Source organism: Ornithodoros turicata, chromosome 1 (assembly GCF_037126465.1).
Source record: "Ornithodoros turicata isolate Travis chromosome 1, ASM3712646v1, whole genome shotgun sequence".
Taxonomy (NCBI): domain Eukaryota; kingdom Metazoa; phylum Arthropoda; class Arachnida; order Ixodida; family Argasidae; genus Ornithodoros; species Ornithodoros turicata.
In genome coordinates this window covers 2,101,848-2,129,587 of record NC_088201.1, presented here as the reverse complement: position 1 = coordinate 2,129,587, position 27,740 = coordinate 2,101,848, and the positions used below count along the sequence as shown (strand labels likewise).

The 27,740-nt window shown below is 45.6% G+C and overlaps 1 protein-coding gene across 2 annotated transcripts in view; it reads right to left on the bottom strand.

The window, feature by feature from the left end:
- Positions 1-2,197: 2,197 nt before the first annotated feature.
- Positions 2,198-27,740, bottom strand: part of LOC135377290 (glycerol-3-phosphate acyltransferase 1, mitochondrial-like) — a 64,851-nt gene continuing 39,308 nt past the window's right edge. For both annotated transcript variants that reach the window (XM_064609610.1, XM_064609609.1), the window contains exons 6-22: positions 26,653-26,696; positions 26,509-26,587; positions 25,506-25,602; positions 24,442-24,578; positions 21,886-21,982; positions 18,638-18,767; positions 18,477-18,559; positions 16,655-16,768; positions 13,051-13,243; positions 11,103-11,173; positions 10,511-10,814; positions 8,336-8,478; positions 8,091-8,168; positions 5,758-5,883; positions 5,002-5,125; positions 4,840-4,908; positions 2,198-2,936 (exon numbers count right to left, since the gene is read on the bottom strand). In XM_064609610.1, the coding sequence (XP_064465680.1) occupies positions 2,764-2,936; positions 4,840-4,908; positions 5,002-5,125; positions 5,758-5,883; positions 8,091-8,168; positions 8,336-8,478; positions 10,511-10,814; positions 11,103-11,173; positions 13,051-13,243; positions 16,655-16,768; positions 18,477-18,559; positions 18,638-18,767; positions 21,886-21,982; positions 24,442-24,578; positions 25,506-25,602; positions 26,509-26,587; positions 26,653-26,696 (2,062 nt within the window). In that variant the 3' untranslated portion in view covers positions 2,198-2,763. The remainder of the gene's footprint in view (positions 2,937-4,839; positions 4,909-5,001; positions 5,126-5,757; positions 5,884-8,090; positions 8,169-8,335; positions 8,479-10,510; positions 10,815-11,102; positions 11,174-13,050; positions 13,244-16,654; positions 16,769-18,476; positions 18,560-18,637; positions 18,768-21,885; positions 21,983-24,441; positions 24,579-25,505; positions 25,603-26,508; positions 26,588-26,652; positions 26,697-27,740) is intronic.

The following is a 27,740-nucleotide window of genomic DNA, read 5'->3' as shown; positions in this document are numbered from 1 at the left end:
GCCTCCAAACTCTTTTCGATTTCTCGATCCCTACGGTCCATTTGTCCACGAGGTGTCAAGGTCTGCGAAAGCGAAACGTGGAGAATCATTCTTGAAAAAATGGCTAGGAAGCAAGCGAGCTGGTGAAGATGATGCATAATGTAAAAAACCCCGAGACTAGGGAACACGAAGGGACTTCGTGTTTGTGTCTGTCCCTTCGTGTTCCCTAGTCTCGGGGTTTTTTACATTATGAATCATTCTTCGTTACCCCACTTAGTAATCGCCCAGGATGCAATAGGCGCGCAAGGAGCACTGGGATTTTCTGAAATCGTCTATTTCGGTATCGCTCGATTGAGAGCCGTTTATGAAGAGAGTTTGGACATTCTGTGTTCTTTTGCCGCCCGGAGATGTGTACGCGCCGTTACGTCAGAGCCGTCAACGCTCCACCCACTTGGCCGAGAAGAATGACGAGTCGCAGCGGCACGGAGAGATTTGAAGGATGTACCTCTTCTCCAAAAATGGCGGAATGGGAGACTTGAAGGATTTGTAGGGGGACGCCACCTCCTCTACAGCTCCGATTTAAAATGGGCTTTGGCACCGCCCATCGTGTGTTGACAAGAGATGACCTTGCACGACCTTGTAGCTGCCCCCACCGAGTAGAACCACCCGACCAAACAACTGGTGTCATTCTTACATATGTTCATGAATTGCAAAGACAAAATTTCAAACTACTAGACAGACAAGACTGAAATCAGAAAACAAACGGTGATAGATTGCAGTAATAAAGCACCTCCTCTTCACCTCCTCATAGTATACACTCTTTAAAAAAAAAAAAAAAAACTGTGTACTTTCAATCCTTTTTCTTGCCACATATATCACTCACTTTGGAGAGTAAAATTACTCTCAAAAAGGAGTCTCCTCTAGGGGAAATCCTCTCTAGGGTTACTGGAGAGTAATATTACCCTCCGGTAGGGAGTAACGTCACTCCTTCAGGGGAGTCTCATTTTTGGGAGTAATTGTACTCTCCAAAAGGGAGTGACATATGTGGCAAGAAAAACGAGTTAAAGTACATCCTTTTTTTTAAGAGTGAAGATTCACTGTATATGTATCATATCCATACCTGCCAACTTGGGAACATCCAAATTAGGGAGATTTCAAAAGCGGGGGGGGGGGGGGGGGGTAGGAGAAAGCCGATGTTGGGTGACTTTTATTTGCATATGTAACAGGAGCACCCCAGCAGGCTCATTGGGTACAAGTTTTGCAGCACCAGACTTTGCCCTCTCCAAGAAACTATCTGGGTGTCAAGCTGGTGACAAGGATATGACACTTTCTCAAACGAACGAGAGGACGCAAAACTATGTCTCTGTTCTCTTTGCGAGGTACGCAAGGTCGAAACAGCTAGGGCAAAGGCACCTTTGTCACCCAAAAACATGGAGGAAATGCCCGTAAACTAGGAGTGCTAGAACTAGAACCATGACCAGAACCCCTGAACTCTGTAACACAAAGGCTCCGGGAAGCGGCAGCGATGCCAATGGGAATTGGGCTGGTATTGGATTGACGTTTTCGTCTGTGTGCCCAGAGAAAAAGCAGGCGTTTGAGATATAGAGAGGGAAACTGCATTTTCCGGGAGATTTGCTTCTCGGCCGTACAATCGTACAAACAAATCCGAATCTGGGAGTCTCCCGTTTGAATCGGGAGAGTTGGCAGGTATGCATATCTTGTGCATCATATGTGCCAAGGCGGCACGGCGAAATTTCTGCATTTTTCTCTTAAGGGGGAATTACCTCTTCAGAAGTCTATGGACGATTTTTTTCCGCACAGGACACGTGAGCGCTCTGAACTATTATCTTAAGATTGGTACTGGCGTGTTCTCTTAGCTTTTCTCTAGTCAATGACATATTTTTTAGAGGACAAGGTTGAGCCGTTGATTTTTTAATAAATTAGAGTTTGGTGCGACTCGAACATGTGCTGCCATCTCGATAGAGTGTCGCGCACTAAAACATTTGCAAATTCGGGCTCAATACAAATCGACGGATAGTCCCGGAATTCTACAAAATGTGTCATCGACGAGGGCAAAGCAAGGGGAACGCGCCAGTACTTCTGTTTTGACTGTATTTTACGCAGTTTCTGAGCGGTGTGCGAACAAACTTTCTCTATTGTCTTGCTCAGAAGTGATTCCCCCTTAACTTTCAACAGTCACGTGCATGGTGCTTTTCGATAAGTGGAATCAAGTGAAATTTATTATTCTGTCTCGAGTACTCTCGAAGGCTGGTACAGCTGCGTTGAAGGCAGGCTCTCGTGCCTACATGGTGAGGCACTTATGAGGATGACAGTGGAATATTACCCTTACATAAATATATCACTCGTAATAAAGGAATACACGTTTCGTTATGTGCGGGTGCAATTTGCTCAAAAGGCCGTCAGAAACCCAAATGTGGGACTTTACGTAAACATAAATGTCTTCTCCAAATACTTGTTCAACTTGAAACTCAAACTCACAATGTAGTCTTAAGATGGTCATACTTGATCGCAACTTTTTTGCGCCTAACATGCACACCTCTTTCCATACGATAGTCCGCATTCCACGCAAGCACACGCATACACATGTTGTTTTGTACTGTGCAGTAACTGTACACTGGCCAGTTCCAACAATAAGAGTGAAAAGCCGAAAGGTGCGTAGGTAGCTGGTGTGTCGGTTCCAAACTGTCTTCGAACACACTCTTCCGGGAATCATCTCAAAAAAGGTCCGCACAAACTACCGAGCTGCCCAAAAATGCACGTCTCTCACGTCTTGAAGTCGCCGACAAGCGTTATAACAGAGTCAATGGCGTCGTCCGAATTCCAGCGCTCACCGAGGTAAAGGATGCGCACACAGTCCTGCCTGTAGTGTTCGATGATTTTCCACTGCTCGAAGAGCTTCACTGCGTTGCGGAGAGTTTCAGCAGCGAAGCTTTCTTCTGTGGTGGTTGATCAGAGGTGAGAAGGAACAAATAGCAAAAAATTTTAAAAACACATTTGTCTATTCTTTCGGAGCACAACAATGTGCGTGGCAACTAGTTTCTGCAGATGGCACTGCAGATGGGTACAGAGACTATCTCCTAGGGACACAACGCTCTGAGGCAGGAATTAGTAATTCACGTTTTTTTGTCACAAGACAAATGTGATCATGTTGTTTGATTTTCTACTCACAGGGAGCTCTTTAAAACCTCATCAACCCCTGTGTGCTTAAGCAACCATCAAGTTGCTGGCATCCTCAGCCAGTTTCAAACCAGCAACCTCGGAACTACCCAGGAGACAAATTGGTGGGCCAAAGCTGGCCTCTTGCCATTCATTGATCCTGGCACTAGGAGATACCAGTACAGCATATGGGCGCATTGAGAATGCAAGTTTAGATTAGAGCCGCAGAGTCCCAGGGCCTTCTTCCCAACAGTATGACGCAGCCACATAAAAGCTTCAAAGCCAAGTAGCAATTAACTGTCCAGTATGACCCTACCATACGTCGCTCAAATTTGTACTGAGAGACATAGCTGCCGACGGCGCAGGAGTCCATCATGTGTGACGCGCTACAAATAAACTCTGCAGCTATCGAAAATGCACTCAAAATATGCCTTTCAAACGCATATCATCCAGCTCTCAGTGTAGAAAGTTGGGTCAGTCGGCAGCAGTTTATTCTAAATTAAGGGGCGGGGGGGACACAGTAAACAATAGCGAACAAGCTCAAATCTAGCAACCAGCGATGCTACTCCCAAAATGTAATTTTGGGCAAGTTTTGGAGCATCAAAATATGCATTTCTGAGCACTTTGGAGCATCAAAATATGCACTTTGGAAGCATTTTGGAGTACCCAAATATTGGGTTTTGGTGGGGATATGCCGACCGAATCCTCGATTCCACGAATCCTGGGCAGGTATTCAAGATTCAGGAGTCCGAAGCCTAGTGCCCAGAACGGCGAATCGAATCTTTGGAATCCACCAACCCCGTTTGTTCCTTTCTTTTTAAAACTGGCGCCTCTGGAGTCCGCCGAAAGCCTCATTGAGCGATGCGTGTTTTCTTGTTTGTTTGTTTACATTGCTCGGAACTGAAAGGGCTTGAAAAGTGCCATCGCATTTCGAATACGGTGACAACAAGACAGGATTACTATGCGCGTGAAATCATGAAATTGTGTACGGGAAATCGTACACACTCGCGAGGCTCGCTCATTGTTAGGAATCAGACGGTGTGTATCGCTTTGCCAAGTTTGAACTTTGTTACAATTTGTTACTAAGCACAAAGCAGTGCACTTCGTATGCACGGTGAACAAGTCAGACTGTAGAATCAATACGATGTATCAAATGAATGCATATTTTAGCCAAAAGTTGCTTTAGTTACTTTAGAATACCGTGTAACTGGGCATCACGCGTGAAAGTAGAAGTCGATGGTAGCCAGGAGCGGCCGAAAGGCGAGCCGCACAGGAAGTCTCCTGATCAGCCGACAGGTATGCGCAACAGGTATGCCCAACCGTACAACTTTCAGTTTCGTTTTCGCTTTCGCTTTCATTGCATGCAGTCCTTAGAGCAAACATGGCAAAAGTCAGAAAGACACACATTAGTAGCAGCTTTTAGCACAACCAGTTTTTCTGGCGCAGCAGTTCCATCACTGGCAATGGTCAATTTATCATTATCCTCAGAATATGAATGCGCGCAAGTGCCGTTACAGCACAGCACATTCCCATCTCTTCGCAAGGTTTCGTTCACACAATGAACATTTGCTCGAAAGGAAATGTCTCTTCTCAACCAATTGAACAAATATTCTCCACATTCCATTTGCGGGAGAAAATTTTCCAAGTTTGCGCACGCTTAAAAAGTCCGTTCGTATTCCTTACCAAAGCAGAGAAGGCCCTGATGCAACCTGTCTTGAGCCACTTTCTGAATCTCTCGAAAGAACATTTTCTCTGTAAATAAATGTCACCGTAGCTCTAATTACTCCGCGTTATTACTGGCACGTTGCCAAACATTAGTGCGTATCACAACACGCACACACACACCTTCCATTTGCTTATTCACCAGTTTCAACAGAGAACATGCCACGACCCAGTACGCTTCGACGTAGCTTGCCAGCACAGAACGAAGGAATTCCAGCATGCCGAGAGTGTCTTCTGTGAGCACCACCTCAGATTGAAAACAAAAAGGATTTGCTAAGTAAGGCATTCAGTCCAATAGCTTTTAAAGACCATAAAAAGAACAAACCAGCTTTTTGCATGCGCACGCACGCGTCGATCAAACAGATAAACCATATGTAGGGAGTGATTTTTTCGGGTTAAATGCTTTACTCAGATTCGGGGGGTTAAAAATCGGGCACTATTTTAAAATCTAATTCGGGGAGAAATCGGGCTATAATTGTGCCTTCGGGTGTTTTTGTTTCTCCTCTCGTCTATTAAGTCCTTTCCTAATCTCTCTTTTATCGTTTTTTTTTTTTTGCGGGATCGTGACCTTCCAGTGGTAATCCCCGAAGGCATAGACAGTGTTGACACACCTGGGTGTATTGGATGGAAAGTAAGTGACCCATTCTTACACGCGTTAGATGTGGCAATCTTTGTTCGTCTTCAGTGGAAACGTCACTCGAGGATTTCGTAGCGACTGGAATTCGAGGAGAAATCGGGTTTAACCCGAATTGGTCGGAGGTTGGTTCGGAGGGGGGAATAACCGGGCGGAATCGGGTTTAACCCGAAAAAGTCACTCCCTAACCATATGGCTGTCCACGAGATACTACACATTCAAAGTATTTTCCGGAAGCCACTTACTTTCAACTGTTGCTCATTAGAGAATGAGGTCTTGAGGTCACCGTCTTCGTCTTGCTCCCAGCCCAGCGTCGATGCCACTGAGGAGGCCCACTTACGATGATGAGTACTTGCATAGTTCATGGGGTCCTGGGGTTGCACATTCTAATATCACGTACAGTCGACAACTCTATTTTTGCGTGTGCGTGCGCGTGGGGTGGGGGGAGCCATAAAAAAAATGGTCAGAATTTTTACTCGAAGGCAGGAACATAGATTCTTCCATAGCCAAATTATCAACGAGGTTTCTGGTAGCTGTCAATGTACGTCTGCACCAAGAAAATGCTCCTCATTAATTTCTAGCAGTGTAGCGTCACGGAGGTGAAAATGAAAGTGAGAAACTGAGCTGTACAAGACACAGCTTTAAAGGAGTACGGAGGGTCATCCAAAAAAATTTCAGATTAGGACGTTTGGAAAGTATGTGCGTCATTTTACCAAATAGCACTAAAGGTATTGATGTGTGCAATTTGTTTCCCAGAAAAAAAACTCACATAAACATGCCTCAGCACGTTCACCCTTAACTCGCCACTCTGGGTATTACGAGGAGGAGGAGGTATGATGCCACGTCACCGATGACGTTATAAGGAGAACTCGTTCTACTTCGCCAGTCAGTGGGGGTCAGCGCCTTGTCCCTTTGCCACCGTAAACCAGTTTTGCCAGTTCTTCCAGAGAATCGGGGATAGAAGGAGCGGCCGAATCATTACCGAGCCAGGAGAAAGGCTTTTTCGGAACCCCGAACAGCCGAGTAGCAGACGACAGAGAAGTAGCAGACAACATTTCTCTAGACCAATCAGCGAGCGTTCTCCTTATAGCGTCAGCGCGAGGTTCCAGGCAGATCACGGGCTGGTACTGGTCTTCACCGCCGTTGCGCACAGTCGCTTTTTGGGGCGTACTTTAAATTCAATTTCTGCGATAATTATGACTCTGTGGTGTGAATTAGAGCACTGCACGGGCCGACTTTTCCGGGCCCGACCCGGCCCGGGCGCATCGAAAAATGGCCCGGCCCGACCCGGGCCCGGACCTTCATATTGTTATGCGGCCCAGCCCGGCCCGGTGACCCAGTGACTAGAGCCCGGCCCGGCCCGGCGTCTAAGCAAATAGAGCCCGGCCCGGCCCGGTGACCCGGCGAGTAGATCCCGGCCTAGTATTTCCAGCCGCGACGTACGCGTTTCTGGCGATTATCAAACAAATTTATAAGTAAATTTATACGGAGAGAAGACAAACATACAAGTGATGGCGGTTTAACACCGTAACCGCACGAGACCAAATTAAATCCAGAACGCACGGGGCGTTATCGTTACACTGTCAAGATTTTGCGGAGATAGAGCATGCTGTCGACAAACTGCTTCTCCCAGTCCCTATCCCTCTCACCAAGCTTTGCCAAAGTGATTGTGAAATATGTGAGGAGTGAGGAGCAATGTAAAGTGGCTTGGAGAATGTTCTAGAGGGTCGAATCATATGCATAATGCAGTACCCTTTGCTTGTCTTTGCAAAATATGCACAGGAATGACGCAAGCGCATGATGATATGAACTAATGCGTCTCCAATGTGTGGAATTAGCTGCGTGGCCCGGCCGGGCCTGACTCTCGGGAACATATTTGTCGGCCCGGAGCACACAGCCAATAACAAGCCCAGCCCGGCCCGCGGGCCGGGTCGGGCCCGGGCCGGGTCGGGGGCCCGGGCCCGTGCAGTGCTCTAGTGTGAATTACTTGGCATGGTGCATCTTACTGGCCTCCTTAACAGTTTTATAGGAAGAAAACAGGGTGTTAAAAATGACTTCTGTGCTACTTTAAGGACTCAAGGTACGCCGCGGTGCATCCCTTCAGCTTTGACCATTTCTGGGGATCTTATTGGGGATCAATTTTATTTGTGCTCAAATATGGGATGGTTTCAATACGGGGAAACGCAAGTGACCCAAACAACCCATATATACAGGGTGTCCCAGTAACCGCGTCACAAAAGTACATTGAAAAACTATGCCACCTAGTGGTGTGCACTCAGTGGTGTTTGCTATTACTAGGTTTTCCCACCTTGTGATACGAACATAATTTAGTTTGAACTTTATTATCTTGGCTCTCAAGAACTGAACTTCAAAATTTGCCATGTAAACGTCACTTTTTGATGTCATCAATGAGCAATGAGTATGTGAAATTCACTCAATTTCATGATAAGGCACACGAATATTTACATCCAGTGATTCATCTAGCATTATGCTCACTTTTTCTCCAGCTACCTGTCTTTCAAGGATTTCTAGGGTCCATACGAGCCCTCAAAAACTTAGACTTGGAACATAAACTCACCATGCAGATGGAAAGCAGACTGTTGTTCACCAACTTGTCTATGGCGTCATCAATGGTCGTGTGACTGTTTCTGCACGGCTGTAAGGAATAGCAGAACATGGTACGTGAACAAACGGCATCCAGAAGCACTGTATCCGTTTAATTCAAATGCCATGAAGCCCATAGCATATGATCCCACCTATTGCCACGTACGGTAGAACCTCGTTAACTCGGACAAACTAATATTGTAAAGAGCGTCGTATTACCAGTGTTAAGATGAACTCAAACTGTAGCACGTTAAACAGAAGCTCTATCCTCGCAGCCAACTGGTTTCTTGGAAACACCACTTCATTGTCAGATCCCCTGAATAATGGCAGTTTTTCTCCGGCAATGGCGTACACGGCAGTTGCTGAAAGTAAGGAGGAATTTATGAAAACACTCGAAAGACAGAGAGGAGCACTTTTCCCAGTTCCATGAACCAACCCGTGTCAAGCATACGCAGACTTGTGCGTAACGCGTTACTTGGAATCCATTACTTTTTTGGGTAATTTTTCAAGTAATCAGTTACTTTACGATCAAAGTAATTTTTCCAGTAATCAATTACTTTTCCAGCACAGATTAACTTATCTTCCAGATATTCTGCCCCAAGTCAAGCCCCTGGTTTCGTCAGCCTTTGTTGGGCCGTTCTACTATAGCAAGCAGAGGTCACTGTAACGACATCATTGTAATAACAGGAATTTCAGGGTCTCTCTCCCTAATCTCTTCCTACACCAGTAAGATGGTACCTGAACCTTTTGGAGGTTTAGTGAGTCATGGGGAAGTTCCATGCAATGTTCTTCCACAACCGGGTCAACGTCTTCCCAGGAGATAAATACATTAGACTTACAGATCTACTTGGCATACCCGTTTTTTTTTGTGTGTGTGTGTGTGTGTGTGTTTTCTTTTTTTTTTGTGCGTGTGTGTTCGTTTTGCGTGTGATTTCAGCTGTTCCGCTGTTGAAACTTTTCTTTTTCTTATCCTTTTCCGAGGCACGCAAAGACGGGTATAATTTGCCTGAATGCAGAGTAACGACCGGAGTAATGCGTTACTTTTCTGCTCGTTACTCAATTACATTTGGAGTCGAGTAATTGGTACGGTAATCAATTTTTTTTTTTCGAGTAACGGGCACAAGTCTGAGCACACGCAGACGAAGAACCCTCCAACGTCAGATTTTCAGATTCGAATGGTATCATTAAAATTAGTTATCAAACTAGATTTTTGACAACTCCCACAGACCAGCTATCCAATAAGAAACAGTCAGCAGTTGAGAACCGTCTGCCAGTAACACGAGTGTTCATACGAGCAACATACTCATGTAATAGAGTGCAATCGTGTCAATTCGAAAACTCTCGATTCCAACTTGCGGATAATTCGAACCGGTGCTTGGGTCACGTCAAAGCAAAGTGTATTTCAATGGGGGAAAACGCCCGGTAATTTGTTTCCTAATGGGTTCTCCATCTGTACGTAAATATGTATGTATTTTCCAATAGACATGACTAATAAATAAATAAATAAAATAAATAAATTTGAACATGGAACGTGTAGCACCGGTTTACTCGAACAAGGTTGCCCGGCTGCACTCACCTCCCGCACCTGGATGCGTGTTGCTACCTCGTCAGAGACACCACACATTTACTTATTAAGTGTTAAGTTCACTTACAGTTACACAGTTACTTACCAGACCGTTACTTCCAAAAGTGATTTATTGCCTGCATTAAACTTCGGACTTCGGAACTTGGAAAAGTGATACTTGTGCCAGGGGAAAGGGGAACACAGAACCACCACACCGTAATGGTCGGCACAAACGCGCGCACTCGCGGTTGGCAAAGCAAGTAAGCCTCGCTGCTTTACGGGGATCGAGACCCTTCCTGCTGACAACACAGCCAACAAAATGGTGCGGATGACAGCAAATATTTTCTCCACTCGGATTTGTGATATGCGACACTGGGTTGGGCTCAACATCCATCTGCACCAGCTGCACAAAGAGGCAAGACAATGCAGGTTCTGAAGGACTTACAATATGAACGCACTGAACATCCGCCATACTCACCGTGTCCCGCCCCATCGGACTATTTTGTGTTCCAAAACCTTAAAGAAAGCTTGAAAAGAAAGACGATACGAGCTGCCGAAGCATATTTCGGAGAGCAGATGTCGGATTTATTTTTTCAGGAGTAATGAGCCAAGTGTGTTGAACTTGGAGGTGAATAATGTCGAATCGTAATAACGGTTTACGTATCTAGGCCGCGTTCTCCCTTATCAGCACTCCCGTCGTAAAATGCAGCACCAATCCACCGTTTTGAACAAGTGGCTGAAAGGGGAATCAAGCTGTCGTATTCGATAGATCCGTCTGATGCATTTTATTGTATATATGAACGTGCAGCAGGTTTTCAAGCACCACTCACCAGCAATGCTTTCGTTAAGAAAGACGGGCAATGCAGCATTGGCGTAATACTGCAGTTCCAGGACGTGCGGCAGGTGCAGTGTCGGGTGGTAAAACACAATGCGAAGGTTGTTGTTTTCAGTAGCTCCCTCCGACGTCCACTCCATCTGGATTGTTTCCAGGCGGACCAGATCCTTGCCAAGGAGTGAGCAGGCTTGCCTCACAACCTCAGCGTTGTCGTGGCCGCACATCACTTGATGCTCACGCTGGAATACTTCGCTCCTCAGCCAGCTTAAACTGTGCACTAACTGCTGTAACGTTCCACCCTGTATAAAAAGCAGAGTTTAGACCGCTCTCTCTCTCTCGGTACACATATAAAGCTATGACAGTGTCATTGATAAGTTGGTTTCGAATGTTCCGAGCCAGTTTTTGGTTGTTGACTGCATCAACTACAGTAACAATGAAGTGCATCCAAAATCGAAACCCTGAGACTGAGGGACACACAGGCATCACAAATCTCAAACTCTCAGTCTCAGGGTTTCGATTATGGATGTCCGTCATCACCAGCTCTCCTGCCTCCCTGCCATCTTGTCTGTGACAATAAAGTGGCTTACTTTTCTGTGTTTCGTGAGAAACAATAAGGCCACCAGGTTGGTACTCATCAGTGCTAAGGACTTTGAAGATTCTGCACAAAGAAGCATGTCCACATCACATTCACGTCTGATCCACATTGCTGCACACTCACATAATTTATGCAATTTCTTAACCCAAAAACTCCAAACAGCACTGGGTGCATTAAGTAGGCACCCGGGGCGGGAGTGTTTCATACACCACTCGCTTAACGCGACACATGCGCGGTCAGTGCACTCCGGAGTGTCAGACGCACTCCCCTCTCAAATGGGTGCATCGAAGCAGACGACAAGAGCTTTGGGCTTGAAACGTTTGGTGCGACGTACTGTAACAGTGCATTCGGGGAATATTTTGCGGGACCTTAATTTCGCGAATTAGTGCGGAAGCGGACGAAAGCTGAAATTGGGGGATCGGCGGTTCATGACACTGCCGGCGGTGTCACAATACGTGCTGGTTTTGTGAAAGCAGGTATCTGCAATGTCAAGTGATACATTACGCGAACAAACTACCCATGTTGAAGTGGCATTTCAATTGTAGAAATGCTTGGCAAGAACAAATTTGCGAGAATACAGGTCGTCAAATAAGTCTATTTGTCTTTGTGGAGCTCATATCGTCCCGAATTCCAGTGCCCATACTTTTTCATCCCCGCTACCCAGAGCCGTCCCGAGGCGAGCTTCCCTCTGGGGCACGATTATACGAAGGCCACTCCGAGGCTGATTTTCTATGCTGGTGTGTTCCAATATTTGAAGTGTTTCACCCACCTATGAACACTGCTAGCACCCATACGCACACACTTCCACAAAGATGCTAAATTCTCTGGTGAATTTCAGCAGTGTCAGAATTACCGTATTTGCTCACACATTGGACACACTCGTGTATTGAGCGCACCCAAACTTGAGTGCCGAAATGCTGGCACTGTTCCCCGCACATTCAACAGACCCCCAGACTTTAGTAGCGCAACCGGATTCGTCTTGTGCGGCACCAGCCGGCACAGCGCGCTCGTATCACACAGTCAACCAGGTGGAGCACCTGGTGCCAGAGTGATGAACGACGATTGTGACGGACACTGAGGAGCATTTCACCCGTGCTTGAGAGAACGGAAGACCATTTTATGTGGGAGAGTCGCGACATTTTATTCCGGGGAGATTGCCGCAGATATCTCGGAATAAAGTGGGACCTCCTCAATGGCACGATGTTTTGGGTAAAAAAAAAAAGTATCTTATACGCGAGTAAATACGGTATACCAGAGTTCGAAGTTACTGTAATTAAGTTCCTTTTTTGGGTAACTTGTAACTTAACTCAGTACTTTTGCGCCGTGGTAACTTTCAGAGGAACTCGTTCCTTTTTCGCGTAACTTTGCCAAAGTAACTTAAGCTAAGTTCCAAGTTACTTTTAACTCGCTTTTCACTCACGTCCACATGTTTTCGTGCTTTCTCTCCGGTTCCTTCATGGCATTTTTTTGCCATAAAACGTGATATTCAATCAATTACAGTATTTTATTCAGTAATTCAGAACCACTGCCACTGAAATGAAGCTGAACCATTGTGCGCCCACAGGAACTAAGCGTGTCGCACTCCTCCACAGGCAACTCAATGTCTACCTCAACTGCTCATGCGCACTGCTCCTGCGTAATGCTATTTTGTGTCCAAAGTAACTTGAAAGTAACTCATTCCTTTTTTTTAAGTAACTCAGTAACTGCGAGTTACATTTCAGGCTGAAGAACTTCGTTATTAACTTAGTTACATTTTGCACACGGTAACTTGTAACAAGTTCTTTTTTACGGGTAACTTCTCAATCTATGCGGTATACACTGTCACCATCTACGGGAATGATTCTTGCACTTTGGCCCTTTTCCCTGGATCAGCCGAAGCTAATGGGTTAATAATGCAATAATTATCGGAGGAAATACGCTATCGAAAGAGCCCCACTCACGATAGACGACGTGGTTTGCGAGGCTCTGCACGACGTGCCTCTGGTCCTCAGGCATGCTGTCGTTGCTGGACAAGGAATTGCAGCTTGAGGAGTTGCGAAACCTTGGGGTGCTCGTATCGGAACTGCTGGGAACAAGAGGACATGCCTGCACGGCGCTCTCCACTGTCTGAACCTTGGACGACATCAGGAATTCCTAGTAGGTAGTTCAATGCTAATCAGACAAACATCATCATATGTAACTATCTACCTACAGGTATACATAGGGCCTGACTTTTTAGGGTTAAACCCGTATCCGCCCGATATTTATCCCCCGAACGAAATCTGTAAAATTCGGGTTTAACCCGAATCTACCCGAAAACATCCGGGTCGCGTGGCACACTCATAAGCGTGCATTAAAATAAAGTTTGATAACATTGCTAAGCATTAGTTCCATGTTAAGACAAATTTTTATTAAACAAAAAAAAATCACCCGAATACACCCGAATTCCTGACGACAGAATATGCCGTAACGGGACTTAACCCGAATACACCCGAATTTTCGAATGAAAAATATCACCCGGTATTTACCCCCCGAATTTGGTCAAAAATAAAACCCGAAAAAGTCAGGCCCTAGGTATACATCGTAATGCCCTCTTTTACAATCGATTTTCGCAGAACCTCTCTAGGGGCCTCTCAAAACTCTCACTGGCTGTTTCCATTGAGAAGCATATCGGTGCTTTGCAGTAATTTGATTGCGCAATTCATGGCATTTTTATGTTGGTGATAGAGTCACAGTTTGACACATTTGGTGTTTGAGGTTTCGCTATGTTAGATGTCACATACCACTCGCACGTTACGATGATGGACGTTGACTATATTTTATTTACATTTGTTTTTGCAACTATACTCATTATTATTTGCCAAAATTTTCTGGAAAATTACTGTCCTTCGTTGTGCACAAGGACGTTTTCCAGGATACAGCTTAGTAAACTGCAAACATTTCAGAAAGTCTTCGAGTCTTCATCGACTTCCTGAACCATTCGCTTAAATTCCTTTAACCCTTCCTCCTATAGTAGGCACACTTATGGTTCTAGCCATTTTCCCTGCCATGTATAGAGATGCAAAGCCCCGGAAAAAAAAAAACGGAAATTTTGTTTTTTTTTTCCTCGTCTCCGGAAAAATAGCCCAAAATTTCCAGGCGACAAAATTCAAAAATTTATATTTTACGTGCCTTCAATGCGTTCCAACCCGCCAACAGTGCCTTAGGTACCTGTAATCCGCCAAAAACCACCAACTCAGTGCTCCGTCTGGCAGCTCCAGGAGATCGCCATCGCGTTCACATAATGTCGGAGTTCTCGTCGGAGTGGACGGGTTGTTCTGCTTACCTATCGCTGAGTAGACAGCAGTATCATGGGATGCTCTGCTCTGCATTTATGCCTAGAGGATGAACACTACTCAAGTTTCTAGCTCATTATATGCCGTGGCTTGGCCGGCAATGCAAAGCAGCAACCGCGTTTGTTTCAATTTTTTCCAATTTTCAGTGAAAAAACCCGAAGAAACAGTTTTTTTTCAAGCAATTCAAAATTTCCAGAAATGCCAGGCACGTGATGGAGTGGGCGAACGATGAGCCCACTAGCGGTTATACTACCCGCCACCAGGGATTGGAACAGTGATTTTTGGAGGGTTCAGTTCAGGTTCGGGTCTAGAGCAGAAAAGGTAGAGGTTCGAACCAGTTTGAACCGGTTCAAACCGGAACGCAAATTTGAAACAAAATTTGAAAGCAAAAAAATGTATCAATCTTGTCCCATTGAACAGCTGTCATGAGACATATATGTACAATTAATTTCTGAAAGAGGCGAAGACAGGGCAAATCTTTTGATCAAATATCAAACCAGCAAACCAAGGTAACAAAGAAAACCGAATGCAAAAAAAGAACAAAAGGCGCAAACACGCAGAAACGAAAAGCAAAATGTTTCAATCATCATGAGCCTGAAAGGTGCACATGCACTTTCACCCCTAAAAAGGGCTGTTATGGCATCTAAAAATAGTAAAGAAGGCCACAATTTGATAGAGCGGATAAAAAGGCATGCAGCCCCCAAAATGTTGCATTTATGCATTTATAGGCATTTATAGGCAAATGCCTAAAATCCCGGGCCCTAGTGATTGGTGCGGTCTAACTTTTGTCAGTTGATGAGGAACTTGCAATAATCAATGTTGTGCCCATGGCCAAAAAAAAAGACGCCCTATCCTGATAGAGCCTGAAGTTTTCGGGAAATATTTTTTCCTACGTTCGGGGGGTAAAAATCGGGTAAATAAACAGGTGCACTAAATTCATGCAAATTCGGGTGAAAAAACTTCCAGTACGCTAAATTCGTGGGGAAATCGGGCTCAGTTATTCAAACTAACTGTAGCAGTTTGGTACAAACGGTGCTGTAACTGCATTTTTCTGCCAAACAAGTAAGTTGGTGCATTCCTACAGACATCCCAGTGAGGGCAATTTGCCGGGTAAAAATCGGGTTTCACCCTAAAGAGGCAACCTTCAATTCGGGGTGCACAATTCGGGGAAGAATCGGGGTAAAACCCTAAAACTTCAGGCTCTACCTATCCTTGACTTACGAACACCCTGTGCTCGCCACATCGGGAATTATGGTTTACGCAAAACGTTTTTCGTGTACCGTAATTTCACGCGTATAAGCCGCACCGCAGATAAGCCGCAGGACGCGTTTTTTGGGACGTTTTGAAAATTTTCTGGCAGATAAGCCGCACCCGCAGATAAGCCGCGGGCAATACGAGACGACTGATTTGTGCGACAAAGGAGACCATAGAGAAGGCCATAAACCCTGTGGTCCATACTCCGGGATCGGCACAGTGTACAACAGAGGAGGTCAGTTCTGGAGTTCTACCAAGATCGGATTGTGCCCTTGTGGGGGGGGAGGGGGGGGGTTTCGTGGACTGATGGGTCAGTGATCTTCCAGAAGACGTGAATCACTGTCACCACTTTCCTTAAAGCTGCTTGGGGGAATGCACCAGGAAGATTAATCTACTCGAATGTGGACCCGTCCCTGTTACGCACTGTTCGTGCATCTGCAGGGCAGTGCTGTTCCAGAGGCACTCTCGGCCCTTTAGTTAAAATCGGCGTATAGGGAAAATACTAGGAAAAAATAGTCATCAGATAAGCCGCACCGGTGGATAAGCCGCAGGGCGCCAGTGAGAAAAAAAAAATCGCACATAAGCCGCGGCTAATACGCGTGAAAATACGGTACTCCTGAACGGCAAGTATGGCGACGACGTTTGTACTCATCGAAAATTGTGCAACATTCAATAATAAGCGTGCGTTCCATGCCTTTACACCAGTCTTATGACGGCATAGCATGGAATGGGGCGCGTGGGTCGGCGCTTGGGCCATTTTTTTTCTGGACATATTTCGTTCAACAAATAATTCTATTTAACGAATTAAAGTGCCGTCACTTTCACTTTCGTTATATAGGGGTTCCACTGTACTTTGCCCATCACAGCCTGGCGGTTGTCAATGGGTAAAGTTCAGGAATGTTCACGGCTCACGTTCAGGGACGAGGGCATCATCCCTGGAGTTCAATATTTAATAATACGCATACTACACACTGACCCTGAGGGAGAACGGCTGACAGAAGTCCACACGCACATTCCCATAATTTGAGTGAAGGATGCGCCATATTGACCGCAGAGCAGCTGTGAAACTTTCCATCACCTTTGGTTCGCCCTGAAAATATGAGCACACATGGAAACAGGAGCTAAGCACAAACAATCCTAAATCTGGAATGTACCTAACACACTGATCTCATGCTGTGACAGAAATTGGGTCAATTTCTACAGAGACCTTGTGCGGGTAACAGTACAGTGCAATCCCATTAAAGGAGTACAGAGGGCCATCCAAAAAAAATTTCAGATTAAGACATCAGAGGGGACTGCCTGCCCGTAACAAATGGCGACGGGAGAACTTGAGACTTTTCTCAGCATTACGTCACTCTGTCTCCCTAGCATTCTTTCCCTCCGTGGGACCGAAGATTTGTTCGAATAAAGAAAAATTACGCGATAAAGGGAGCTGCTCTGAATGAGGGCAGGTGGCAGCACATACTAGCTGCATTGAAGACGCACTATGGCTCGCTAGGACTTGTGTGACGTTGGAAATACTATACGAGAGGCCCGTTCATTCCCCATTTCCTTAAAGGTGTACAGAGGGCCATCCAAAAAAATTTCAGATTAAGACATCTGATGAAAGTGTGTGTGTCATTATACCGAATAGCGCGAAAGGTCTTGATGTGTGCAATTTGTTTGCCAGAAAAAACTCACATAAACATAGCTCCGCGCATTCACCCTTAACTCGCCACTCCAGCTATAACGAGGATGAGGAGGTATAACGCCACGTCACCGATGACGATATAAGGAGAACTCGTTCTGGTTCGCCGGTCAGTGGGGGTCAGCGCCTTGTCCTTGAGCCGCCGTAAACCTGTTTTGCCAGTTCTCCAGGAGAATTGGGGATAGAAGGAGTGGCCGAAGCATTACCGAGGCAAGGAGAAAGGCTTTATCAGAACCCCGAACAGCCGAGTAGCAGACGACAGCGGAGTAGCAGACAACATTTCTCTAGGCCAACCAGCGAGCGTTCTCCTTATAGCGTCAGCGCAAGGTTCCAGGCAGATTACAGGCTGCTACTGCTCTTCACCACCGTTGCGCACGGTCGCTTTTTGCGGCGTATTTTAAACTCAATTTCCGCGATAATTATGACTCTGTGGTGTAAATTACTTCGCATGGTGAATCTTACTGGCCTACTTAACAGTTTTATAGGAAGAAAACTGGGTGTTAAAAATCACCTCTGTGCTACTTTAACGCACTTTTGAGGCCCGAGTGTAGCAGTGTCGCCGGTTGGAGACTGAGAGGGGACATCTCACTCTCGCGATACGCACTCTATCCCTTGTTTGTTTGAGAAGACAGGGCCAAAATCAGGTCATATACGGTGGATAATATAAAAAAACACCTCTACTCAAAATATAGGGGAACACAAGATGCGGCCGCGTCGACCGTTTTTTTTTAATCCCGCATTAGCGCCACAAAGAAACTGTGGCTATGAGCGGTGTACGGATGTGGGTAGATGGAGAGAGGACAGCAAGAACAAGTGGGGGACAGGGGGTTAGTGTGCGTCCTGGGCCGGCTTTAGGGGGAACTGTGCCAACATTCGTCTGGAAAGTCTCGGGAAAACCCGGGGAAAACCTGAGACAGCACAGCCAGTGGGAGGATTCGAAGCCGCCACCACCTCGCAGTCGGCACGACACCAACGAGCGCGACGCCTTAACCCGCTCGGCCATGCTGCTGATACCGCAAGTTTTTAAGCGAAGAAATTCAGAATAAACGGGATTGCACCGTACAGACAAAGGCCGCAATACGGGTATCTCCCAAACATCCCACAAACTTACCAATTGTTCGCTGACAAAGTTCCCGTCAAGTATCTTCTCATAACTGATGGATATGGGAACGATGTAGATGTCTCGTACGAGTTCTTGGGAGAACAAAAATCGTGTGATTGAAAAATTGCAAGCGACAGTCGCTCGACCATCGCAAGTGGATCACAAATTACCTTCGTTAAGGCAGTGGACTATGAGGGAAAGCAGCCCCGCTTTTGGTAGACGAGTCTTTCCCGTCCGAGATCTGCCACCTTCGATGAAGAACTCGACGCTGTGATTAGCCTTCAGTATTTCAGTCATGTACTACACGAAAAAGGACGTCCTTCAGGGGCCATACCAGTCGGGGAGCAACTCCGATTCGCAATTTTCCCCACACTAGATGGCACCACGCTCGCCGTGCCTTATCACGCCGTTCGCCTCCGACTCCAAAATAATCCCCGTTGCACACGACTGAGGTCGTGAGTTTAAGGCGACATGCTCCCCTGCGCTGTATCATGCTTAGGGCCTGACTTTTTAGGGTTAAACCCGTATCCGCCCGATATTTACCCCCCGAACGAAACCTGTAAAATTCGGGTTTAACCCGAATCTACCCGAAAACATCCGGGTCGCGTGGCACACTCATAAGCGTGCATTAAAATAAAGTTTGATAACATCGCTAAACATTAGTTCCATGTTAAGACAAATTTTTATTTTAAAAAAAAATAAAAAATCACCCGAATTGCTGACGACAGAATATGCCGTAACGATATTTAACCCGAATACACCCGAATTTTCAAATGAAAAATATCACCCGATATTTACCCCCCGAATTTGGCCAAAAATAAAACCTGAAAAGGTCAGGCCCTAATCATGCTGCGCCTTTTGAATCATCTCGCAAATTTGAGCAGCATTGACCAAGTACGGAGACACAAAAGCGTTACGACCGACCCCTTTCACTGACGGTATTCGAAAATGAACAGTCGCCGTCTATTTTCTTGCATCAATTTTCATTTTGGTTTTATTCTTTCGATACGAATTTCGGATTATACGAATTTTTTCCGCTGCCCCGTGAGATTCGTATAATCGAGATTCTACCGTATCTTATCGCGGCTTTTTTCGCCGCGAGGTTCCGCGCACGGGACAGTGCCCGACATCGTTATACGAGTACAGTCAAACTCCTTTACAACGAAACTCAGGGGACAGCAAAAAAAAAATTTGCAGTAAAGGTATTTTCGTTAAGAAGGATGTCCATTATTGGACCTATAGGGCTCCAGCGGGACCGCAAAAAAATTTGCTGTAGTGGTATTTTCGTTAAAAAGGTGTTCGCTATAAAGGAGTTTGACTGTACTCGGAACCACGGTCTCCATCGCTGTACGTGGGTCGTTTCTCCACAGAAACAATGTATATTTTAACGGTAAAATCATAAACCATCATTTTACGAGCGATATCGTTATACGAGATACCGTTATCATCGGGTTTTACTGTGTGTACTGTTACATCTCCTGCACCTAGTGCCCAGTCCATCTTCGTCATGCAACAAGTAAAACCACATTCAGGATAAATAGTCCGACTCTGCGTGCTCATTGTAGAAGTCAAACTGACTCCTGTGATCACCAGCCTTCCTTTTTTCTGTTCTTCGTGACCCACGCACGCCGTTCGACGCCAACGCTACCCCTCGAGCGCGGAAAGCAATGCATGAAACTCCAGCGTGTGGGTCGCAGGTATCAAATATCGAAGGCCTGTCACCGCACCGCGCAAAGAAGGAAATACAGTCAACCCTCGATTTATGAACCTTCGATTTATGAATTCCCTCGTTTTATGAACACGAGCACGGGGAACCAAACTTTTTCCATTCATTTTTCCCTCGTTTTATGAACCTCGATATTCGAATAATGAGCGGAATTTCTGGGAACCAAATAGGAGTTGCCCAGCGTTTTTGCCTTCAATTTATGAACGGATCGTTCAGGTCAACAGAAATCTTCAAAGGGATAATTCCGTGGTCTTATGAATGACGCCTGAATGGACAAAACGTTTTCCATGTATTGCACCCTCGGTTCTTAACCCCTCGAAATCCAAACAACAAACGGGTTTTCCGGGGTCGCACAAGGTGCGACCAAGTGTTCCTGACCTCAGTTGATGAATAAGGTGGTCGCTGTCACCCGGAGATTAATAAACGGAGGTTAAAAATCCCGGAGGAAATCCGAGACCAGACAAGTGCGAATGTGGTGACATCTCTCATTTCCAAGATTGACACAGCGGAAGGCATAGTCCAAAGCAAAATTAAACAATTTAGTATTGCATAATAAACAGAGTGTGAATGCGCTAACGTCTGTTCTTTGTGAGATTGATACAGCAGAAGGCATGGTCAAAAGCAAAATTACACAATATATGGCATTATAAACAAAATCCCAACTCGGAAATACTGTTGCATTTGCTCGATAGTACTCAGTTAACTGAATTTTCGATTTATGAATCCCTCGATTTATGAACGATTTTTCGGGGAACCGAGGGTGTTCATAAATCGAGGGTTGACTCTATGCGTACGCTATTAGGGTGCTTCAGAGTCAGCTGAAGACACAGAACTGTAGATCATTCATAGAGCCTGAAGTTTTAGGGTTCTACCCGATTCTTCCCCAAATTTGCAACCCGAATTGAAGGTTGCCTCTTTAGGGTGAAACCCGATTTTCACCCAGCAAATTGCCCTCACTGGGATCGCTGTAGGAATGCACAAGCTTACTTATTTGGCAGCAAATGCAGTTCCATCACCGTTTGTACCAAACCACTACACTTAGTTTGAGTAACTGAGCCCGATTTCTCCTCGAATTTAGCATACTGGAAGTTTTTTCACCCGAATTCGCACGAATTTAGTGCAAATGTTTATTTACCTGATTTTTACCCCCAATTATGAAAAAAATATTTCCCGAAAACTTCAGGCTCTAATTCATTCAAATCTGTGCCAGAATCTAAACAACTGAAAATTATTCCACAGTTCAGCATCACGGTTGCGGCATCAGTTTCTGCATTTGCAGTATTCTGCTCGAGTCCTGAAATCCCGGAATTTTCTTTCGAGAAAATTCGGGGATTACTTTAGAACTGGAACTGCCGAAGGCAAAAAATCCCAAAATCCTGGGACTGTTTCCAGAAAAAATCCCAAGATTTTGGAATATCCTGGATCACAACACTACCTACGACAACGAAAAAATGGCTAAGAAGCAAGCGAGCTGGTGAAGATGATGCATGGAACACGAAGGGACAGACATTCCATTATGCACTACCTAAGAGCCCTTTGCAGGAGAACTTGTTCACATTGATGCATACAAGTGTCCTTCACATTTATCCGGCCCAATCTGGGGCCACGTGTTCCAACCTCTTGCATCAAAATCGCATTTGACTCAATAACGGTATGCCACAGACACTTGACACTGTTCCATCCCACACCTACCTCTTTCAGAAGTGCACGATACACGTAGTCTTTCCTGCCATCTTTGAAGTCTAACCTACGCTTGATGAAGAATCCACCAAGGCCTCTAAGCAATGTCCTGGAAAGAAGCGCAAGAAATAATATATAGGGTGGCCAGATTATGAAACAGCGGTGTTAGCCAGGTAATGAGACCGGCCCAGAATTTAAATGGTGACCGAAATGAAACTTGAGGACTGCAAGAAAAGGGCCAGACGAGGTGTAAACTTCAAGTGGTATTACGTTGCCGCAGGTATTTTGTGAGTACGGTGTAAAGCCCGAATCCCATAACAAGCGACACGCGGCAGATACACGCGAGAAGCGACAAAATCGACGTCACTGGCGCCACACGAGCGTCAAAAAAGCTTTGTCGCGGCTCAATATTTCTGCATCTACTCCCAGTAGATATTTGTAGCATGTCGCTGAGTTCGTTGCCTGTTGTTTGACAAAACCAGCTAGGTTTGGCGGCGTGAAACAAGAACTGAACGCGTGGGCAAGGGAGAGGGTTGAGAGGGCAACCAACAAAACTAGCAGACGAAGAAGTGGACGGGGCGTTGGGTACTTCAACCGCAGCGCCACTGCATTACGGCGAATATTACATAGCAACTTCATTACAATTTCTCCTCGTTTTGACGAATGAAATACTATTTTTGGTATATTTATGGCAATTTACAACTTAGCTCGAATAAAATAAGCATTGTTTCTCCAAAAACATCATTTCTCGGTGATGAAATGTCGCTGCTCAAATGGACCAGGAAGTCGCGCCATGACCAGACGCGACAGCGACAAATTCTGCAGCGCGTCGCGTGTCGCTTGTTATGGGGTCCGCGCTTAAGAAGCGTGTGACGTTGCTCCGGTGGGAGGCTGCCCCGGTGTCGAACACAGTAAACACTGGTCAACGCACCAAAACGTCGCACACCTCGTACAAGTCGGAAGGCAACGTCTCCGGTGATTTAGGGCTTCGTCCCTACGTTTTTGATCTGCAGCAGCAATCAGACAGATCAGACGCCGAAACGCCAAGTGAAGGTGAAAATTTATGTCTTCGGTTTCCATGAGAATACAGAAGAGACTGCGCCTTCTTTCAACTTGTTGTACTTTATTGACAAGCCAAGGCTAAGGAGCACCTTCGGATTTGTTTTCGAGTCTTTGTCAAGAAAATGTGCCGCGCACAACTTATCCTGTTTCGCTGGTCGTCAAGTAGGCCTAGACATTTTCTTGGTACACACCGCAATACGTACGAGGTAAACAGCTTTGCAGCATATTTTCGCATCTGTTGTCCTCTGTCATCTGTTGTCTGTCCGCGTCTGTTGTGGGAAATGACGGATCTTGTTTTAAAAATCTAACTAACAGGTTTTCCTGCCCATTTTAATCGAAGTGCCATGTGAATTAATTTGTGTGCCATGTGATTTAAAGGGACTATGAAATTTCCCGAACCCCCATACTTTTTTTCGATGGAAACTGTTCTTCCCGCAGAGAAACTAATATGCCACAAATTTTTCCGGACGAAATCGCTCCACTCTGCGAGGAGCGCGCGCTGGAAATGTCTCTTCCGCGTTCCTCCTCTCCCGCGCATATTTCCCTGCCGATGGTGTAACTGTACGGACCGCTCTTCGGTTCCCCGTTACGTCACCGGTGTTGCACAATGGCAAGTAATGCCGCAAGCTCGCGCTGTGGCTGCCGCCACTGCCGAAATCTGCTGATCGCGCGAAAGCTGCTGTCATGGAGATTTCCACTCCCGATGAACGCATACGCGGGATCCTACGGCGCATGCTCCTGGCGGGATTCCTCGGCTCGGCAACACGTCACGATGACGTGTTGCTGAGCCGGCCGTGGTCGCGTCAAGTTACCCGTTGTGTCTCCGCTCGGCAGCTCGTCACGGCGCGGCGCTAGCTGTCCTCCCTTCGCCGCTCCGTTTAAATTCGCTCCCGAGAAATCCGCTCGCGCGACGAAAGTAAAATTTCGGTTCTAGACTCAGAAAAATGTCTTCTTTCGAACGAAACGAAGAAAAAAATCGTTTCATAGTCCTTTTAATCCAGGCGCTATTCGTTTCAGGCACATTTAAGGTGGTTCTTGCACTTTCCCTACCTAACATGGGGCTCGCTCCACGCGAAATGCTGATGTCACAGCATCATACGGCGTGACGTAGGGACAAATGGTCCAGAACACATGATGCTTTTTCCTGGACTCGATTACGCGTCCCAATTCAGCTGTGTGCTGCTTGAGACACTCGTATATACGGACTTCTTTTGCTCACACGGAGCCATGATCTGTGTTATGCGAGGCAAAAACACAGCAAAGGCAGCACTGCCCGCACTCGGGAACTCTCCAGAAAGCAGCAGCGATGCTGATGACAATGGGGCAGATATTAGATTGACGTTTACGTCTGTGTGGCCACACCAGAAGCAGGTGAGGCACTTGGAGAGATACATGGGGAAATTGCACATTCTGAGAGATTTGCTTCTCGATAGTACGATCGTACAAAACAGCAAGAAATCTCCCGGATAAACCGTGAGACATGGCAGATCTGCAAGTAGGACTTACCCAAATAACGGGATGAGCAGGTTATCGCCGGCGGCAACAAGGGGAACCTTCACTTCATTGAGGTAAAGGAGGAATGTGACCACGATGTAGTCCAGGTGACTTCGATGGAGAGGGAGGTAGATCATAGGGACATTGTGCTGCAAGGCAAAAGGGGTATGCTTCATTTCCTACAGGACAGTGTCTATGAAGAACCACTGTAAAGATTAATAATAAATCTACAGCAAGATCTTCACTCATTGAAGAAAGTCACCTATAACAAGACATAACACAACTTGGCAAATGGTTCCACTCATCCAGAGCGGGCATATACAGTCGTTAATATGACATCATCACTTCATGACCATTTTGCTCAGGACACATCAGACAAAAACACGGCAAGAACGTGTGTTTGCCCTCAGTAGACAGAGTTCCTTCAAGGAGTAAAACAGAAATTAGCATAATAATTTCTGCAAAACACATTAGTTTCATGCTCAACTTTCTTGTCCTCGTACCACATTTTGCTGTTTCACTACTCTTTCATACCTCCTGGTTCATGGTGAGGCAGGAAGAACAGCAACAGTGCAGGTTTCAGGACAAAAGTCTGGTTATCCAACATGTTCTAATGAACTAATCGACCCCAAATATGCTTCACATGCGAGTATTGCACACTTGCGAAAGAGATGTGCTGCGGGAAGACTGACAACAGGAAGACGCGTCCAAGATAAAACTTCCACACTGCCTCGTTGGCTCGCAGCCAGTTTCATAAATCGCTACCACAAAGAGAAGCTAAAAGCGAAACTGAAACTGAATGACTGTAAACTGAAACTGTGCCTGTAGTGTCCACGAAATGTCACCACTTGTTCATATGTGCTCAGGAGGCTGCGTTGCACGGCTCGCAAACCATGGTAAGGAAAGATGGGCATGGGCATGGGCATGGGCATGGGCACGGTAAGGAAAGAGTTAAGGGAAGTAGCATGCCTAAACAGGTTTCACTGGCCTTTGCAAGTTACTTCGCTGCCCACTTCGCCCAGAAACCACTCTATTCTGCTGTATTCTACACGTGAGCAATACACAGTGTTGGTTACCTTGCTTGCCTGTTTGATCAACTCTATTTGGCCTCTGGGTACGTAAAGACCGGACAACATGCGCGACATGATGCGATGCATGAGCCATACTGCAAACCTGCAAGCAGACAATAAGTATGCCAATTAAAAATTAAGATAGTAATAATATTATTTGTCGATTAAAATTACTGTCAATTCACCACCACTGGACACCAGATTTCCCGTTTATTTGAGGTAATCATCGGGTGGTGTTTCGAGTTTCTTTACGTTCTGAGTTTCTTGTGAGTTCTTTTTAGAGATCATAAGATAATAACTGATGAAATACACTCCACCACCACAACATAAAACATAGAGAGTTGACTTTTCGAACCTTTCCATCATAAGGATAGTACAACTTGACAAACTTGACTGGTCCTACCCTAGCTTACTCATGTACTAAAGGGGGCATTCTGATAGCGGGACCTTTGTTGATAGGCGTACCCAACCATCGACTTTCATGAACTGAAACTTTAGGGTTGTTCACAGAGCTCCTTTGTTTTATCAATTAGACCCCAGGACTGTCTCATTAATCAATACCATCACTAGAGTTTACCATCACTACATACATTAATACCATCACTAGTTTTAGAGTCATTTAAGAAATGACATTATGATGACCATAAGAGAAAACAATGCACTATCACTCAGACTAGGGAACACGAAAGGACAGACACAACACGAAGTCTCATCATCATCCCCAGCTGCATCATCAGCATCATCTGCATCACCAGCTGCATCATCTTCACCGGCTCGCTTGCTTCCTAGCAATTTTTTCATTGCATTATCACTGTTCATGAAATTTTTCATAAAGCAGTATTTTTTTTCTTTTTTTAAACATCTAACCCAAGGGAATACAAAAAAAGAAGTTGTCCTGTTCCATTAATGTAGAGCCTTTTAAACCATTTTCAAGTGTGATTTATGAACAGTTCAATGTTTATGAGCTGTCACCATGCCGTCTGTTTAACAATGCTCAGGTGTAACTGACCTCAGGAGGACTGTTGAGATTGCAGCTTTCATCCGTTCCAAGATGCTGACTGCTCGTAACTGGTGCTCAGTATCGTCCGCTGAAAAGGTAAAACATGCACTCTTTCAGTGATTCGTGTTGAGTGGTGGAACAAATGCTTCTTACTTGCAGGGTCTTCACGCACGGCATTCTCGATTGCCTTCTTCACACTGTCATAAAAACATGCGACAGTCAGTTCAGCTGTCCATGTTTCGTGTATGCTGTCTTTGCATTTATATGCTGTTAGTTACTGACAATAGGTACCGTATTTACTCGGACAGTTTGCGCCATCGGATGAACAGTGCCCCCGCTTGACACGAAAAATGCAGAGAAAAGAAAAATCGTGTAACTTGCACACCCACAGTTTCACACGCGGGTATCTGGCTCAGCAATTGCTGTGGCAATTGCTTCTTGCTTATTACAGTTTTCTCTGGTTTCTTGTTTTTTCTGTGCCCTCCACATACACCCGAGAGAGATAGACGTGGGCCGAGCTCACTACACAGCTTCCCAAACAACACCGAATATCCACTAGATGTACGATTAATGTCCTATAACATGCGTGGTCGGATTCGTCCGTCTGATGTATATCCCTCCGATACCCAGCGTGGACCCAGTAAACCAGAAACGTCCGCTGGACGTACCAGAAAAATCCAAATATCTAAGACCGAAGGGAACGTCTAAGCAATATCTATTATACGTACAGTTAGTACGTTGGAAACGGTGGAGGTCTATGGAACGTGCATTGTACCCATGTTCTAGACATCCCTCGTGCATCCATTTAGTAGGTGCAGTGAACGTATAATGGATGACACAATCTTGTAAGACATTTATGAAACGTTGTTCCAACTGTCAATTTAATAGAAATTTTTGCATAGTGCTAGAAGCAAGCGAATATGGATAACTTGTGAGAGTGCGAGATATTGGGAACGAGTATAAGCACCAAGTTTTTCCATCATTCGCGGCGCTGCTCTGTGCAAAGTATTTACGTAGCAATCTTCAATCAACACAGGAAACCTATCGGTCGTACAGCTCCACTCAGCAGGTAACCTCATCATAGACGATAACTTGAATTACAAACCACGACCGACTAGATTATAACGACCATGTCATAATCGGCAACCCCTATGACGAGCCCGTCCGCACGATCCGCTAGGGGCGCTACTCATCGGCACGCAAGATCTGCACCACGATTGGACGATGGAAATTTGAATTCT